The sequence below is a fragment of the Nothoprocta perdicaria genome, unplaced genomic scaffold (genome assembly GCF_003342845.1).
Source record: "Nothoprocta perdicaria isolate Ctin4 unplaced genomic scaffold, notPer1 scaffold_121, whole genome shotgun sequence".
Classification (NCBI taxonomy): Eukaryota; Metazoa; Chordata; class Aves; order Tinamiformes; family Tinamidae; genus Nothoprocta; species Nothoprocta perdicaria.
In genome coordinates, this window is record NW_020454328.1 from 1,013,387 (window position 1) to 1,032,278 (window position 18,892).

The window sequence follows — 18,892 nt, forward strand, 5'->3', positions numbered from 1 at the left end:
GCGCGCGGCGCCGACACCGGCAGGTAGGTCGGGGCTGCGGCGGGGGTCTCCGCGGCGCGGCGGTCGCGGCGCTTTGCGGGGGACGCGCGGCTGGTCGGCTGCCTCCGGGACRGTGTCCGTGCGGGCGAGCGGCGTCCTGCCCGGCGGGGCCCCCGGGACCGCGGCTGGAGCCCGTGCGGGGCCCGGGGGGTCCCTGAAGGCCGCAGAGGGAGGAAGGAGACGGGGGCTGCTGGACCCTTGTGCAGGGCACACGGGGGAGAGGAGGCCGCGGACGGAGGCCGGCGCTTGTTCCGCTCCCAAGCGATGCCGGGGCCTCTYGGAGCAGCCGTCGAACGCTCCCGGTCCACAAGCAGAGCCTGAGCCYGCAGGAGCCAGCCAGGCGAGAAATGCATCCCTTTGGGAAGGGCACCAGGAAGAGGGCCGCACGGATGTCCGGGAGCAGCCCTGGGAGGCGAAGGCTCCGCGGTTCCCATCCCCGAGCCGGGGGAGCGGCCGCCTCTGCAGCCTCCGCCGCGGGAGCGGTTCTTAGCTCCAGGTCTGCTCGGGGCCCTGGGGACGCTGCAGGTGCCGCCTGGGCCAGGAAGCAGCAGATCCCGGGGGATGCCCTTTGAAACGCTGAGGTGCAGCTGGGAATGCCGGCGTTCTCTCCCGCTGTCCTTTGCAGTGGGCCTTGGCAGAAACAGGCCCTGCTGGATCCTGGAGGGATCCATCCCAGGCTTGGYCATGGGGATGGGTGGGATGGCATGGGGATGGGTGGGATGCAGGGCTCTGGCTGCGGTGCCTGGGTGCCCACTTGTCCGCTCCCTCGCCCTTGGCTGCGGCTGGTGCCGGAGCTGGGAAGCGGCAGGGATTTCAGAGCCGCCCCTYGCTGGCAGCTGTGGCCGGGTGAGTGTTTTGGCACTTGGTCCCGGGGCAGAGCCAGCCAGCGAGTTGTCTCCATCAGCAGCTTTGAAGCGCTGCCGAAATCGTGTTGCTCTGCCYGGCGCTGCCAGCGCTTTCCACAGTCCCTCTTTAAAAATCCTGCAGTTTTGAAACTGACTGAACTGGCCCCGATTTCCTGAGGCGCTTAGAGAAGCGCGGAGTTTGGCTCGGTTGTGCAAACTGCGTTTTGAGCAAGTTCCTCTTAATCCTCCTCRTGCTGGTGGCACCGTGCAGGCCCCCTTGTCCCCTGCCCGTCACCCGCAGGCCCCGGGAGCCCTTGGCTGCTCTCCCCGCGCCAGCCCCGTGCTGGGGACAAAAGCCGTGTGTTTGGGCAAATGCCTTGAGCCGCTTGGTGCCGTAGCGGAGGGTGAAGTGCTGCCCCGGTGCTGCGTTACCGGCTACCCGGGCGCCCTCCTCGGGGCTGATTTCAAGCTGGACTTACAGAAACTTTTGCTACTGCTCTAGTATTTCCAGCAGACCAAATAGGGTTCCTCATGGAGGAAGGGTGAGGGATGGAGGTCTAAGTGACTSTTTCTAGCCAGCATTAAATTAACCAGACTTTGCACATCTGAGCCCAGCATTCTCCCAGTACGGCTGCTTGCCAATGCAGGGATTTTTGGATGGCATCTCCCTGTTTATTTTTTCCTGGAGATGCCAGGAGATAGAAACCAAGCAGCTGGAATGACCCCTTTCAAAGCAGGGAACGACGAGGGACAGTGGCAGGTTTGTGGGCAGCACGTTGGGGCTGTTTTCCCCTGTGACTTAGGAGCTTCGCCTGTCCCCAGTGCCAGGCTGAGCCTCGGATGGCAGCGAGTCAAGCTGCCCGTCATGACATAATATTTTGCTCATGCTCCCGCGGCTTGTTCATCCCTTGTTCTTGTTGACAACAGCGAGGAGCCTTGGGGAGCGCGGTGTTGAAATTAGGTGACGTCGAATTGGCAATTATGTCTTAACAGATTTGGAGCAGAAGTGAACCGTCTTGCTGCCCGGCTGCTTCTCCTTGCTGCGGAGCGTGATGGTCGCYGCCGGCGCAAGCGCTGGCGTCTCGCCCCTCGGGGCTGCCGGGTTTTGCTGCGCTAATTGGGCAGTGTTTGAGCAAAGGTTCCTTCAAGGTGCCTTGTGCAGCAGCTGGGGAGGGTCTGGGGCCTCTTTGCCCCTTCCCGTTTCCTGAGGTCCCTYGTGCTGGAGACCAGGAGGAGCTGGAGGTTTGGGCTGCAGGATGTCCACCCAAGCCTCTTGTTGGAGACGGGCAATTTGCCTCTTCCAGAGGGCAGATAGGATGTTTTTTAAGTGTTACCAAGAAGCAGAATTACCTCTGTTTGGTGCCCAGARCTATGTCCCTTCTGGAGGCAGCACCGTGCAGCTTTGTATGCTGCAAGTAGCAAAAGTTAAAAGGAAAACTGCACAATTAGCTAAAAATCAATAGTTGGGTTCTGCTGAGCTGCAAGAGACTTTGACTGAAACTAAAACRTGGGGCTTCCCTCGCTGGACTTGAGTGTTGGTATTTAAATATTGCATCCGTGAAACTGCCTTTTTGGAAGCACTTTGGACTGTTGGGGTGATCGGAGGGAGAGAGGAAGCGGGCAGAGCAGTGTCAGGCATTTGCACAGATGCAGCTGGGCTGCTGCCGCCTGCCAGTCACCAGATTGGTGCCCAGGTCTTGTAAATGCATTGCTCTGCCAATATTGATGACTGCGTCTTCTGCTTTTTAACAAAGACCCCTGTTATCCTGTGTGTAAAGTACCATATAGCCAGTCTGCATGGCTGGCTGAGACTCGCCATGGCTTTTAAAGCATTGCTGCAGAATGAGTGAAGCCAACAGGTCCCCGAGGTGGCTGCCTTGGAGGTTGCAGAATTTCGGGGTATCTGCCCCCCAAATCCTTCACTGATAGAGCCCCAGGGGGTTCCTGCTAGTCCTCTGTGCTGTATGAACCGTGAGCAAAATCCACGTGTGGAGGTTGTGCCTGGCACTTAATTACTTATCCGCGGTGTTCAGCAGCGTTCGGAGGTGGCGGCAGGACTTGAAGGCAGGAAGAGGAAGCGGAGTTTGGCAGAGCCCGAGTTGTGAAGTGGAGGATTCAATTCACGTGAATTATTTCTCGCTCTCAGCCTGCTGCAGATGTGAGCTTGCTGGAATGAGAAATCATAGGAGTCTGTCAATGGCCATAAAACACTGGCACGCTATTGCGGTTTTGATAACAGCAATTCTCTTTGCTGTGTGGTTTAGTGTCTAGGAACAAAACCTGCTACTAGATTATAAGACTAGTTGATATTAGTCCAGAAATGCAATTTTGTGTGTGCACGTGCAGCTGGTGCACGATGCTGCTCATCTGGGAGCAAAACCCTCAAACAAGCTTAAAACCAAAACACTTCTGAACATTTAGTGGGTATTTATGTATCTGAGTGATGAGGCTTTCTCTATTTTGCTTGKGAGCAAACTTATGGTATTAAATGTTATTTTTCGCAGCTCTATGACCCAGYGAAGTTGCTGGAGTTGCTTAGCTAGAAAGCAGAGAAGCCTTTGCTGTTCCCCATGGGAAAATTAAGGCACACCCATGTGCCGTGTGCTCAAACGGGGCTTTGTCGCGTGGCCATGTGAGACCGGAGCTCGGATTTCTCCTCCCTGTAGGTTGGCGAGATTGCATTTATCCCGTGCAATGCCCTTGGAAGGTGAGAGCCCCTTTTCCCGGGCAGTTTTATGGAGTTTTGCTTGGGAGGCCGTTTACAGGGTGCATCTGCTGCCGCTTCAGCGATGAACCTTTGCGTGAGGTTGGAGCTCGCRAGGCCAAGGGGGTCGGTTTTGCTCGAAGCCCTTCACGATCAGCATCTGCTCTATAAAAATCCCCCTGCGGTTGGGCAGCCTGTAAATAGGGCTTCTAGATTATTTAMATAGTGGGCAAAAGGGGCAGCCCCGATTGAATGACTCCATTCAGTGACTCCAGATTTTGCTTTCCTGCCCTTCACTCCCATTTTGGAGCATTTTGGGATGATGATATCGCTCTACAAAGCCCGGGCACGAGGACATCTCGTGCGCTTGCTCGAGGCACWGTCTGTAATTGAGCAGGGATCCAACCTGCTTGTCCAAGGCGTTTGGCAATGTCTGGTCTAGAGAAATAGTGTGAGGTCTGTTGTGAAACAGCTCCTTGGCTCCAGTTACTGCACTTGCTTGGGCTTTTTCTTTCCAAAGACTTTATTAATTAGCTAGTTAGAGATTTGCTTAGTAGCAGGATTGAGACCAAGCTTTACTGCTTGATTGTTCTCTTTAAGCCAAAGCTCTAGGAACTGCATACACGTGCTGAATTTGGCCATCTCTGACTTCTCTAAATGGTGAAGACTCTCCTCATTTAAGAAAATCAAATGATGTTCTCTTTTGGGATCCGTGGGTCTCCCCATCTCCCTTCACGATGTTTCTTTATTTCCTGTAGGAAACACAGACTGACAAGAACGCAAAGTGCCTTTTCCCCGGTTGTTTTCAGCCCCCTCTTCACAGGTAAGAATGGGAAAGATGTACAGGATGGCATTTCATTTTGCTATGGAAAGGGCATTATAYGCTTAACGAGAAAGAGGTGACGTGCCTGCTGCTTCCATGTGCAAGCTAGGAACTCTGCAGATGCCTTTTTTGCTCTACCTGGCCGAAAATAAACAAACCAACCAAATACTGAAGTGCCCGATTTTGGTATCGATGCTTTGCAATTTCTCCTGTTGAATTGCTCGTTTGAGGTGCGATYCTGGAGGTGAAGATCCGTCTTTCACCAGGTCCCCTTGTATCAAAGCGGGCTGGAAAATCCTCTGTAGCACCAATGCAGAGCACGTGCCAGCCTCGAAAGGAGGTGAGACAGAGCCCTGCATGCCAGGTGCCTCCATCGGCCCTTCTGCCGCAGGGTAAATGCGGGAATTCCAGCCTCGCTTGGGGAAGAGCACCTCCTTGTCCAGCTGCTGCTCCTCCTTTGCAAGCTGCCCCGCTTTCTGTGGCTTTTCTTCCCCTTTCTGCTGCAGGGAAGTCGCCTGCTTCGTCAGTGCTGCCCGGGGAAGTCCTGCTCTACTCGCAGCTGCAAGCGCAGGAGGGTTGCACTTGTGCATCACGTGCTGTGCTCTGCACCACATACATGTGCAGTCCAGGCAGCCCTCGCCATAGGCTTGGGACTTGCTCGGGAAATTCCTCTCTGAAATATTTACTTAGGACCTTAGATGTTTTATGCGTATTTTCAGTTGCACAAACTGAAAAAAAAGCATTTATTTTTTTCAAACTGAGGCAAAGCCTTCATCTGATTTGCCAATAACTAAACAATTGTGATCGAGTCCTACTGTTTTTCAGCTGTGCAATTCACTCGGGTCCTTCAGAAATGCAGTAATTTGGGGATAATCCAGCTGTAGTGCTTCCCACTCTCCCCTCCGTGCTGGTCTTGGTTGTCCCTTCAGCTGGTGTCTCAGTAGTGGGGCAGTGTGCGGAGAACTTGGTCCGTGTGTGATGTGACTGGCTTCTCGTGAGCATCATGTGTGTTTATTCAGCAAATCAAGGCTGAYTAGAGCAAAAGCTGCTGCCAGATTTTGTCAGCTGTTGCTAGGGGAGGGGAGCGGTGGCTGGGAGTGTAGAATCTCTCGTCCTCGTGTCGGTGGCACTGGGGTACAAAGCACATCTTCAGAGAAGACTACAGAGCAGAACCTGAAATTAATGACTCCCTGCTTTTAATTTGGGACATGGATTTCACTAGATGTTAGTTTATCTTATTGACTATTTCTCAAATGACTTCTGCTGGTTTCTGTAAGGCAATAGCAATGCCCTCCCAGGAGCCTTTTGCTTGCAGAAGACCATGGCAGCTTTCCTAAAGYGCATGTCCAAATTGTATTTGCTCTGCTTGGTTGTTGGCTCCCCTGCTTCGTGTAGGAGAGGCTTTGGGGATTTTTTTTTTKCCTTTTCCCTGCTTTTCTGCATAGCTGGACTTCCCCAGACAGGGACCACTGAAGGGGGATGGCCTTGGAATGACCGGACCAGCCTGTGAGGCTCTCTTGGTCACTCTGACTCTCTTCACTCACTTTCAGAGTGACTCAGTGTTCACACCCATAAATCCCCCCGGGGATAGGTTACCTTAGCTGACAAACAGCCCTAAATACATCTCTTAACTTTGCTTATTAGTAGATAGGCTTTTTATAAACAGAGGGAAGTTGAGTCAGTGTTGTCCTAAGTAGTGCCTGGTAAGTCRGGTGCTTATCGAGAGCTCTGGTGAAACTGTATTGCCATATCTAGAGCACAAGAGCTGATGCTTTAGCCTAGATTTGGTGACTTTCTCTCTCTCTCCTTTTTCTTTTTCTTTTTGGTTTATCTTTAAGATTCCCATCTTTCTCTGCCATTATTTTCCCCCCAAGCAGTGTCCCATGTGCAGAACCTGTCCACACAGGCATGTTCCAGCTTTTTGATAAAAAGCCTGTCCAGCTCCATCATTAATCTTTACAGATGTTGCCTTCATAGGCTTTTGGGTATTCCTTTTGGATTACGGTACTTGTAGGCAAATGCCTTTTGGAATTAGTAGGAGCACGRATTCAAAGATTTTGGTATTAAGTGGTACCTGCTGCTTCTTTCCAGGAAGCTCTGCGTGTCGCATTGACTGGATGGTGAAATGTTTTGCAGCCCTTTCCTCACCCCAGTCCCATGATAACAGATTCAGTCTGGGTTCAGTAGCAGCTATCAATATTTATCTTTTCCGTGTGCCTGGCACTTGGTTAGGGCCTCGCCTTTGGCTTACAGTAGCAGAGCTGATGGATGTCTCAGAATTGGTACAACAGAGAAACCCAATTTGAAAACAGCTGGTGAGATCCCCCAGAGATGTTTCCTCTGGGTGGAAGCTGGAAACTGAATTTCTCCAAGTCGCAGCCCTTTTCCCTCTGTGTGCTCGCCCTGCGTGCCCCTTGCTGTAGGGTCCCCTCTAACCCTCTTGCCCCACCACCCTCAGGTGAGACGGTGTCACTGGTGGACGTGGACATCTCRCAGCGAGGCCTGACCTCCCCGCAGCCTCCAACGCCGCCGCCGCCGCCACGGAGGAGCCTCAGCCTGCTAGGTAGCGTGCCCTGCGCCGGAGCCTGCGCCGCGTGCGGCCGGAGGCGCCCTGGCTGCTTGCTCCTCCGAGCCAGCAACACGGCTGCTTTCCCTTCCGAGGGTGCCTTGCTGTTCGTTGGAGCCTTCAGCATTTCTCTTRGGTCAGCCAGGAGGGGAAGCTCGTGACAGAGCGGTACAATGAGGGGTTTAACAGGCTGCATTCCTAGTGTGTCCTGTGCTGAGCCTGCCTTTGGAAACTTGCTGTCTAGCTTAGCCGAGCAAGGACGATTCCTTTCCGTGCTCCGTAGTTTGCTCCTTGAGAGGATACCAGGAGCCTGGCTTAGCTGTTCTACATCCCTCTCTGGAAGAGGCTCCTTTCTGCCCGGGAGGAGTTTGGGAAGAATAAAATCAACCTGAATAAACGGCACCGTAGACTGCGCGTGCCAGGGCGGCGACGGGCCAGCGCTCCSTGTGCTGTGCCGCAGGCTGCTGCGCTGGGAATCCTGCATTTGGGGAGTGAATGTGTGTGTGGGGGAGCCTCTGAGGGGCCTGGAAACGAGCCCTTGCGGTGGCAACGGCTGCCCGCTCCCGCAGGAGCCCGTGGAAGGTCGTGAGCTGGCGGTGCAAAGCACCAGCTTCCACTTTGCCGAGCGGCGCCAAGGGCCAGGTGGCCTGTGCCGTGTTGCGGGGTGCTCGGCAGCGCAGGGCTTGCTCGCTTTCCTGTTTGCTGAATGTCTCTTGCCTCTGTTCTCTTCTAGATGATATCAGTGGGACGCTGCCTACATCTGTCCTAGTGGGTCCGATGGGCTCCTCCCTGCAGTCTTTCCCTCTGCCTCCGCCTCCTCCACCCCATGCCCCAGGTCAGCTTAGCTGTAGCAGCAAAGCTCCAGTTTGTCCCTTCAGGGATCTGGAAGGATCAAACCCCCAGCTTTGACAGCCAGTATATTGCATAGTCCAAATAAATGGAACATGAGGTGGTTTCCTATCCTTCAGGACCCAAGCGGTTTTAATTACCCCCTATTTTAGGCTCCTAAGATATTGGCATGTATTTTAATTCCCTTCAGCCAATGCTGCCTGGCACTTCCCTCCCTCTGATACAAAGAAATAGCAGATGAAGGCCCTGAATTAGTCACTTTGGAAGAGCCAGACAGCGATGCCCAGTGTCCCTTGCAAGGACACCATCCCCATCAGTCAGCCCGTGCTTTTCTTTGCGTTGCATTTCTGCTCCTTCTGTCCTGACCTAGAGCTGCAAGCCCAGCATCGGCGTGGTGTTGGTGACCGTGGCGCTCCTGTCTCTTCCTCTGCAGACGCCTTCCCGCGCATCGTCCCTCTGCGGCCGGTGGAGGCGGCGCCCAGCCAGCCCGCCCCGCACCTGCAGTGTCCCCTCTACCGCCCCGACGCCAGCAGCTTCGCGGCCAGCCTGCGAGAGCTGGAGAAGGTAACGGTGACACGGTGCTGGGGCAGCGGAGCGGGACCCTGAGGGAAGAGGTACCCTGTTAGGCTGCAGGACTAGGCCCCGCGTCAACTTTTGGGGACTGGTGAGCTTTTTAATAGGCTTGGAAGTGTAAGATTAGGATAGGACAAAAGAAAGCCTCTAGCTTTCTGCCAGGGAGGTCATTGCTGCTGAGCTCAGGAAAGCATTTTGGTGTGTGTGGGAAGGAATGTCRGTGTCGGGGATTTCGGGAGTGTGGTAGGGTTTTGGTGGAGGAGTCCTGAACATTGATGCTCCTGGGTCGATTCAACCACTCTTGGACACTTAGAGTGGATTATTGAGCAAATTGCTTTGCATCTTTGCTGTTAAAATCGTTTTTGCTCRTAGTCCTGTGGCATTCTGACCACCTCTTTCTTTTGGCAGTGTGGCTGGTACTGGGGACCTATGAACTGGGAGGATGCAGAGATGAAGCTCAAGGGGAAGCCAGACGGCTCCTTTCTGGTCCGAGACAGTTCCGACCCCCGGTACATCCTGAGCCTGAGCTTCCGATCGCAGGGCATCACCCACCACACGCGCATGGAGCATTATAGAGGTAAGAACTGCGAGGGCTTCCTGGGATGCTGCTGCCCACCAGGAGCCTGCCCGTGCTCCGCTCTGAAATGTGGGGCCTGAAACAGTGAGCCCAGACATGCTGGAAAAGGGGAAGCAGCAGYAATATATGTATTTCTGTGTATCTAGTTATGCAAGAGGCTTTAGAATATGTACTTGACTTCAGGTGTTAATGCCTCGGGCAGCATGAATCTGTTTATAAGCTCTATACCTCTGAAAAACTGGCCAGTACAAGAGTTCTGTGTGCCTCTCTTGGTGCCTTGCTTTGGAAAACTGGCCTTGAAGTAATTACGAGGCTTTTGAGATCCCATGTGCTTGCGAGGTGACGTGCAGTGAAGTCCGTCACTTGTAGCTGTCAATGATTCCCAAAGTGAAGCTCATTTCCATGCGAAATGACAGATTTCTTGACGTGATGTCTTGTCAGCTCCCTTTGTTTATCCCCTGAACACTGTCCAGGAGATGCTCAGCAGCGGCACCAGCTGTTCTGTGGTCCCAGGCTGAGGTCTGGGTTCCACTGTTGTGGTTTTTTTTGTTCTGAGAACTCTTGCATGTTGTTTGCCCGCTTTCTTCCTGCTGGGCTCAGTCTTTCACGTGGGACACTTCTCACCTCACCCACACGCTTTTCTTTCTGCTCATCTTCAAATGTCGTCTTTTCTACTGAACTCTTGTGCACACAGCTGTCCTGAGGCCAGGGAAAATGCCCAAGAGGCCCCGTGCAGCAGGAGAAGGTGGTATCAGRACTCTTGCATCTGCCTTGTAACCAGTGGGCAGGCTTTAGTAATAGGTGCCTGTGTAACCCTCATTAAATGGGCTTGCAATTAATGGGTTCCAAGGCTTCCCAGCGAGTCTCCTGGAGAAACTGGTGTTCACAACCTCTCTCAGCAAAGCTCATCCCTTTTCACCTTTTTGCCCTCGCCYTAGGGGTACTGGTGTGGGGCTAATAAATCTGGCAATGCTTTTAGAAGCCCTCTGGTAAAATTAATGTTGGGGCACCTTTCTTCAGAGCCCTCCCTCTGCCCTTCACCGTGGCGTAAGAGGGGAGGGAACTTTTCATCCATCTGTCCTTACAGAAGCCGTTTGTACAGTGGATATTCTTCCATAAGCTTCCTCTGCTGCTGCTTAGCTTTCTTATTTTAGATGTAGGATGTTTCCACTGCAGGAGCTCCTCTGCCCTAGTGGCCTGCCCAGGCTGAAGGCTGGTGCTGCCAACTTCTCCAGAGCAACATTCCAGGTCATGGCAGTGAACCAGGGATTTCCTTCTTGGATCCGGTGCTTTAGTCCGTGCTGGCAGCTCCATGCTCCCACCTCAGCCTCCTGCTGAATGTGCTGCAGCCGAGTGGAAAACTGCCGAGCTGAGCACTTTGATAAACCAGTGAAGGTGACAAATGGTGGGGCTAGGCAATGGTGAATAGATAAGTGCTTGACCTTCAGGTTTCAGGTAGATGGGAGGCAGAAACTAGGACGACTGTTTTTTTAGGAAAGCTGAGCAGGCAGGTTGGAGAGAGGAGCCAGTTGCTTGGGTTGGTAACATTACCACCCTGTAGTGACTGTCCATTGAGCCCTTAGAAGTGACCGGGAGATGTAATCAGATCTGGGGTCACTGGTCCCCAGGGAGAGTTCCTTGTTTGCCCTTGCTTCCTGATCCCAAATGCCTAGCAAGTGTTAAATGGATCACTGTTCACAAACTGGTCCGTGATGGGAGCGAGAGGCACCTTTCCCAGTACAGCCTTCTGGATCTGACTGCGGGATAACAAGTGCAGATAAAACTTAATGAGCTGTGTGTGGCCCTTCTAGAGCTGGCTGCTGGCCGTACTACAAAGCCACAAGCTCTGGATGCTTCACAAAATTGTTTCGTAGTTTTTCCTGTAACACACTGGTGCTGTGATGCTGCTGGGGGAGCTCCTCAGCCCCAARGTCCCAGGGCTCTCTTGTACTTTGGTTGCTCTTGTAATTTGGTTGCAGCTTCTCCTTAGCGTGAGGCTTTGCATGGGGTTTTCAAGGTCGCTCTGCTGCCTTCCTGGCTTGGAGCCGGGGCGCTTAGGCGGGTGAGCTGTGCAGCTGGAATCTGCCCTCCAGCAGGCTCCAAGCTCCCGTGGGGCTGCCCGAGAGGCTCCGTCTGAAACCCAGCCCCTGGCTTCTGTTTCGCTTCTCCTGGTGAAGTTGTGCTCTGTGTTGGCTCCTGTCCGTGCTGCTGGATCCAGTAGATCCCACATYGTGAGGATCGTTCTTGACTCAGGCTCTTGTGCAGACAGAAGGGGAGGCAAAATGCACAGGGAGCGTTTTGCAAGTGCAGAGACGGGGGAGTCTGTGTCCAGCACAGGTCCTGAGCAATCTGACAGGAGGCTTGAACCATCCCCTTTAGAGACCTCGAAACAGGTTGGAGAGCCTGTTTTCCCCAGTTGCCTTTCCCCAGTTCCATTGCTTGCTGCTTAAGCTTAATGCATGTAGGGGAGGATTGTGTTGGTGTTTCTCCATCCCTGGCTCTAGCTTCAGAATAATTTTAAGTAAGACACTTGGAAAAAGTCTGCAAGAATATGGGACTGCTTCTGCTCTGAAATGAAAGTGAATCCCTACAGCAGTAGGGTTGCAAGAAGAGAGCTTGAGCATTTGAACCCCTGGTTATTAAGTAGCTGTTGACGTGGGCTTGAAGTTTTTGTATTAGAGAAGTGAAGAGGGGTGTTGATAGATTACTGCAGAGAAGCAGGTATATTAATATTATGCCATAAACTATGGAAACCCATTTCAGCATTTCCTGTAACATGAAGTCTTTTCTGTTCTGTTGGAAGGGACCTTCAGTCTGTGGTGCCATCCCAAATTTGAAGACCGCTGCCAGTCTGTGGTGGAGTTCATAAAGAGAGCGATCATGCACTCAAAAAATGGGAAGTTTCTTTACTTCCTCCGATCCAGGGTTCCAGGTGAGTCTTGAGCTCTGTGTCTGTGATATTTGTTGCTGTGTGCATTAGCTGCTGATGYGTCCTAAAGACCTGTTCAGCGTGGCGTTGGTCTGTGGCCCTGGAGCCAGGGTCATGCTTAGCACCTTGCTCACCGACTTCCTAATGTGATCCCCAGGAGCAGRTCTCTTGCTTGCTGCAGCAAATGCTTGTGTTGGTGAGGATTGTTTCTGAACCTTTCTTTTCACAAGTGTAGAAACATGATACCATCTAACACCGCAACTAATGGAGCTCCAAACTGCAGGCTGGGAAGCTGCCTCCTCAATGAGCAATCATCTGGTTGCTAAAACTCAGCTTTCCCTTCTTCCTCAGCCCCGGTACTGCTTTTGTTACAAACCACTCTGTGCTTTGCAGTTTCCCAGTTATCCCTTTGYTGAAACCCACCTGGGGCTGTTGAGGGGAGAGATATTCAACAGAGTATCTGTTTGGGAGCGTTTCCAAGCACGGAGCTAAGTGTGAGCCTGGAGCAGTAGGTACTGTGGAATCAGAGTCCCTGGAGGGGACTGTGGTGCCAGAGAACATCAACAGGCAGGTGCTCGCAAGCCAGGAGGGAGTGGAAGTGAGGCTCTGTTGAAGCATGTTTGATTGCGTGCTCTTGAAATTGCAGGGCGCTTGTTTCTCCATCCATTGGTCCAGCTCCTTAAATGCTCTCGCGTCTCCCTCCAGCTTAAGCTGGTCTGGCGACTGGACGATGTCTTCTGTATCTAAACTGTGCTGATTTTGCGTCATCCGTTAGGCATCTGAAGCTGAAAAGCCCTATATGCAAGAGGGAAGGGAAAAGAGCAGGGAATACACATTGCAAAGAGGGAGAGGGGAAATGCTCGAGGAGAAACTGGAATGCTGTTGTGGTAAAACAGGTCATGGGAAAGAGCCTTAAAGAGAGAGGGGCAGCACTGCAAAGAGTGAGGCTTGCTGCAGTAAGTCTGCAAGTGAAATTATTATAAATTTACTGCCTGTCCTTACTGCCATTACATGTGCAGCCCCGGTGGTAATAGCAGTGTCTTAGTGGCTCTGTAATGTGCCTGCACGGAGACAAACAGCTCCCAAAGGCGTTCTGGCCTGTGGAAACTGATCCTCCCTCTTGCCGAGCTGAGGCTCCAGGCCTGCTCCGACTTGCTCCCGGCGCCTGCAGAGCTGGAATTTGAGCTCAGGTTTGTTCAGTGTTGCCCCCTGCCGCAGACTTTGCTCATAGCTGCACTGCTCATTCCGAACATGGTCACGCTTTGGCGAGAGAAGGGAGCYGTGGAGCTAGTTTTGCAATGTACCTGGCCCCATAAAAACCCTCGCGACTTCAACATTAAAGATTCTTTACCTTCCTGATCCCGAGAGCTCTTCCCGTCAGGAGCAGGGCTTCTCAGGCTTCCTYGAATTACAGGCAAGTATCTTAAGTGAACAGAACTTGATCCAGAAATTCCAAAGAGAATCCCCCAGCAGGAATGTTGAACAGCTGCTGAGGAGCCGTGCAGCCCAGCTCCCATCCCCTCCATCCCCTCCCTCTCCTGGCAGGATCCTCTCCAGGATCCTGCCTCTCTCCATTGGGATGCAGCACCAGACCTGGGTGCTCTGTCCAGCTGCCCAGCCTCAATCCTTGAAGCAGCAGCATCCTCTCGATGCCTGGTCCTTAGTGGGAGCATGTGGAGGATGTGGGTCCCCCCGGTGCGCTCCTTGGTGCTCTCAGCCCGTTGCAGTGGGGCAGTTAACAGCAATTAACATCGCGGTGTTAATTGCCCCTCTGAGGAGCGGGGCTGTTGGCCGCGTGCAGCCGACCCTGGCACCAGGGCACGTGGCTGCTGCAGCGGGCAGAGCTCCTGCCGCGCTTGCTGGCTCAGCTCCAGAGGCTAATTCCTTTTYGGGAGGAGAATAAGGGTAGCGGGGGGAGTTCGGCCTTCAATTGATTCCTGTTCTTCGCTTGCTCAAAAGCTGGCTCAGCTTCCTGAGCTGCCTGGAGCAGTTTTGAGCCCATCTTAGTGTGAAGAGCTTTCCCTTTTCTCCTTTCGCTCCATTGCCCTCAGAGACGAGCCAGCAGGAGGGGGTTAGAGTCTAACTAGCTTTGAATCCTTCTGCAAAGACAGATGAAACCTTGTGCTGTGAAGGAGCCCAGCTCCCAAAGATCCTTTCTAGCACTCCTGCTGCCCCCTTGGTTCTGTGGGCTTGATTGCTGCTCTTAACTTTGGGGCAGGAGGAGGAGATTGGGGCAGGAGGAAGAGCTGAACGCAGCCTCCTTGGAGCTGTGCGAGGTCGCTGGYTGCATGGGGAGTCCTCCTGCCTCCGCCTTGGAGCCCGGCCTCGTGACCCCACCAATGAGCAACTCTTGCACAGCTTGAGCTCGACTAAATCCCCTCTGCCAGAGGGACCCRAGGGGTTAGGCAGAGCAAAGCCTGTGTGCCAGTCCTGCTGGCTGCCTTTTCACTTTCTTCCACATCCTTGAAATCCGATGGCTTTCAGAGGCCTGTTGCTTCTCAGGATAAAGCAATGCTTCATCTACTAATCCTGGGAGAGGGAGGGCTTTAGGAACCTACAGCATCCCAGAATCTGCTTTACCACTGGTAGCCCCAGTCACCGTTTGGCATTAGCTGGATGGGAGAGTCGCAGGAAAACTGGGAGAACTTCTGCAGTCAAAGGGAGATTGCTCAAAGGAAATCTGGCCAGCCATTTCTGGGCAACTTCAAGGCAATGGGCCTCTGGGAAGACCTCCTGACAAGTAGATGCAGTCTTGCAGGAGCTCTGGTTAGCACAAACCATCTTTTCTGTGTGAATTTGTAGCTGGTTGATTTGTTTCTGATATAACACTGTTCTTCCATGTTGTTTTTCAAGGTCTCCCTCCAACACCTGTCCAGCTGCTGTATCCAGTCTCCAGGTTCAGCAACGTCAAATCCCTTCAGCACCTTTGCCGCTTCCGGATCAGGCAGCTGGTCCGCATAGACCACATCCCAGAGCTCCCKCTGCCCAAGTGAGTCTCCTGGCCCGGACTGGGAATGGCTTTTTGGATTCCCCACCAGCAGACAGCAAAGAGAGGAATCTGTATGAGCAGCAAAGGCAACAAACCCGCTGGGAAGGAGCAGTTCATGTCTGCAGCCTTGGGACAGMAGGCCCGGTGTCCCGTGGGTTTGGGGAGCAGCAGTAGATGGGAGAGGTGGCCAGCCYGGGATGGGGTGTTGTCCATCACAACAACTGTAGCAGAACAGATTTCTGTTTGGTGATGGTGCTGGATGGACTGCCTGCTTGGAAGCTGCTCTGCTTGCTGGTAACACGYGTGTCTGTACCTTCTGCAGGCCTCTCATCTCCTACATTCGGAAGTTCTATTACTATGACCCCCAGGAGGAGGTGTACCTGTCCCTGAAGGAAGCTCAAATGATCTCCAAACAGAAGCAGGAGACCGAAGCTTCAACGTAGCAAGGCTGCCTCTCCCGTCTTGTTGCTGTCACTGATGGTAAGCGTGTGCTGCTGGCCCATGCAGTATCCCATGGAATCGGGTGTAAACTGGTCTGTTCCATCTGAATGCAAAGGAGACACGATCCTGGCTAAGAGGACACGGCCACTTTCTKGTGCTCGTTGGTACCTGCACAAGCCCCTGCTCCTCAGAGGGAGTTTTGTGCCAAACCAGCTCCAGTTTAGGTTAGATTCTGCTGCGTCAAGTGGGGTATTTCATCTCTCTCTTCTCTTCTCTCCCCCTAGGARTTTGATTGTTGCCATCCTGTAGCCCAAGTCAGGCTGTGGTGGGAACAAAGCACACGAAAGTGAAGGCTGCTTCTGCAGTGTGACTTCTGCTCTCAAGCTCTTTTGTATACGGAAGAGGGTTTAAGACTCTTAAGAAGCACAGCAGAACAGGAACAAGAGCCTCAGCTCCCGGCTGAGGGAGAGAGTCTCAGGAGAGAGCTGAGCCCAGCTCACGGACTCCTTGCAGAACAAAGAATGTCATGGCACTATTTACGATTTTTTGAAAGTTTTATTTTTGATGTCTTCATTTTTTTTTTTTGTTGTTTATTTTCAGCATGGGAAATATTGTCTTATGATCAGCTGAATTTTATTATCCTCCCTTGGAACCTTCAAGGTGGGGGCGAGAGAGAGAGAGAGAAGGTGACTCTCTAGGAAGATCATCTGCTGCAAGCATCATGGTAAGACTGTTCTTTGGCTCTCACCAAAAGGGACTGCGGCCAGAGAGCTGCTTCCGAGGCAGATTGAGCCAGATTCATGTGCAGCTATTCACCTCTGGGGAATATGGACAGTGTGCGGCTGTTTAGCTGCCCTGCTTTCTAGGATTTGGGAGACGGGGGCCAAATTGGGCAGCACGGTCCTGCAATTGCATTTGTAGGCAGTCCTGTAAGAGTGAGGTGCGAGGAAGGAAGAGCACGTGAGCTGTTTTGATGTCCCGGAGCCTTCTGCCAAATGGAGGGGCTGCTGCTGCAGCGGGGAGCAAAGGATGGAAGCCTTCCTTCTTCTGAGGAAGCCTCATTCCACTTAGCAAACACTGGAAGATTCTGCTGAAGAGCTGCACGCTGAGGTCACTCAGGATTTCTGTAATAAGTGGAAGGTGGCCGAGTTGTTGCTGCAGTCCAGGGACCACAGGTACTTGCTCTAAAGTAATATCAGCCTTGCAGAGCCTTGAGACACGCTCTTTTAGCCTTTCTCCTGAAACTGTGAATGCGGTGGGTGGTGTGAAGGAGCTTGATGAGTACTTGGGCATTAAGAGGCATCTTTGGTGTGACTCAGAGCAAGAAGCAGATGACTGGGAATACTTCTGGGATAGCTTGCTTGCAGCCTCCTCCTCTCCCTGGGATGCCCACAGAAATGCAACAAATCAGGACTAATGAGAAAAGAAAAATGAACAAAAAAGAAAAATAACCCCCTTTACTGCGTTTCCAGGCTTGGCTGTAGTGGCTCTTAGCGTCCTCGTCTGCTGTTTCATTCATTGCAGCAGCTGTGGAGAGTTTGCATTTCATGGTACAGCTCAATGCTTGCGCTAAGCGGTGCTGCGAACCCTTGCTCAGAGGATCCTTCCTCCCACGCTGTGTGAGTGAACACGTGTTCCTGAGCCCTCCACTTGGATGAAGTAAATGGGTGCAGCGCAGGGTCCCCAAAATGAGCTGCTGTGTGTGGCCCGGGCCTTCCGAGGAGCCTGTTGATCTGCCGAGGTCAGTGCCCTGCGAGCGGGATGCCGTCATTCCGGGGCGGTTAAGACTTTGTCCTTGCCCTATAGAATGAGCAACGTGCTTGAATTAGACACAGTCGTGCGGATCTTAAAGCAACCTTGAAAAAAATCCCGATCGTTTGCCTCTGCCAAGTGTTGCTGCAAAGGGTGCTAACAAATTCTGGCCTCCCTTTCTTACCATCACCTCTGGCCTCTGTTTGAGGCTTGGAAACAAGTGTGGGTTTTGTTTTTTAAACAAAAAGGGTTTGACTTCCAGATGAAACTAATAGCCAAGCTTCAAAAATCTGTAGAAATACCTCATATCAGACACTACCTGCTAATGACTGTGTTCCATGTTCGGGGCGATGGGCATTAGGAAGGGTACCTGCCCCCAGGATGTGCTGCGTGGGGTATCCCAACCCCCGGTGAAATCTGAGCTCACGTGCCCTATCCGTGAAGCGGGACCGGGAATTCATCCCCCTCTTTCCTCTTCTATATTCCCTCTCCGCTGCTCAAGACCTGCATCTCCTCCCAAGTTACCAGCAGAGCTTGGAAAAAAGCAATTGCTTGGGCTAAGAAACGCACAGCAAATTGGAGCAATGTTGGGAAAAGCATCCGTGTACTCGTGCACACAAGACCCTTCGTTCAGCAGAATCAGGGCACGTGGCCCTGTTGCACCTCGGCTGTTCTGTGCACTGAGGATTTGAGTCTTTGAGTCTTTCAGCTTTTTCATACACTGGAAAGGAAAGTCTGCCCAGGAGCCAAGCGTGGACTAATTCCCTACGGGTCTGAACCTGCGCCAGCAAAGCCACCGTGTGCCCTGTGCAAGTGTCTCTCCTGAAGCTTCTCTCCGGAAAAAGCACGGCTGGAGATACGGATGTGAGGGTGATGTGGCCACTGCACGGGCAGTGCAGTGCGGTGGTAGTAACAGCATTTTCAGCCCTTCCTTCCTTGTTYTGGGGTAGATAAATGTAAGCTGCTTTTGGGGAGGAATAACAACCTGAATGAGGAAGCCAAGGGGGAAGTTGCACTTGCCAGACACTGGGAATTGGTGTAGAACCGGTCTCTGCCCTTGTTGGAGCYCAGAGGGAGCCGGGAGCCTTCTGGAGCATGGGTAAAACCGCACTAAACTGCTCCCCAGAGTGGGATGCTTTGCAGGGAAACGCTCTGCTGCTCTCCCACTGCTGTTGGCAGCAGCTTTTGTGTGCTCTGCTGCCCTAAATGCACATGCAGCTTGCTGTGACTGTGGCCGTGTCCCTGCGGAGCAGCCGAGGGAGGTGGGGAAGCTGATGGGCGTTGGGAAGTGCTCCCGAAGCAGCCAGGCTTTGGGAGCGCTACCTGAAGAGTCTGAATTGGGTCGCTTGCTGTCCTTGAGAGGYGTTCTCCAAAGGCTGGTGCTCCTGCTCTTGCATGAAACATGAGCATGGGAGAAGTCCCCCCTCTTAGGGAGGAACCAAGATTTTTCACTKTAGACACTGAGATCTCGGCAAGCTTTTGCAAAACTGAGATGATGGAAAAAACATCACATGGGGTGTTTAATAAGAGGCTGCGGGATGCAGGTGGTGCTTGGTATGACAAGACCCTCCTGTTGCTCTGCAGCAAATGGGAGTATTGAGGGCAGCAGATGCTCTTCAGCCTTCCCTGTAGGAAGGAGGACACCYGGAAAAGCTGCGTGGTGGAGGAGCGGGGGACTTTGCCCTCGCAGCTGAGGGGCGCGGAGCTTGCAGACCTGGGAGGTACCTGTCGTCGCGATGACCGTGTCCCAGGGCACGGTGGCTTTGGGGAGCTGTTGTGCCCAGGCCTGCATCTCCTCCCTGCAG

General features: G+C 53.0%; 1 protein-coding gene across 1 annotated transcript; it reads left to right on the forward strand.

The window, feature by feature from the left end:
• Nucleotides 1–6: 6 nt before the first annotated feature.
• Nucleotides 7–18,633, forward strand: SOCS7 (suppressor of cytokine signaling 7; the record flags this gene model as incomplete). Its single annotated transcript, XM_026054396.1, has 10 exons — nucleotides 7–23; nucleotides 4,347–4,411; nucleotides 6,870–6,974; nucleotides 7,711–7,812; nucleotides 8,260–8,390; nucleotides 8,808–8,976; nucleotides 11,780–11,908; nucleotides 14,759–14,894; nucleotides 15,217–15,374; nucleotides 15,936–18,633. Coding segments are annotated over 9 exons (975 nt in total), but the record flags the coding sequence as incomplete, so codon positions are not given.
• Between the last annotated feature and the right edge of the window lie 259 nt (nucleotides 18,634–18,892).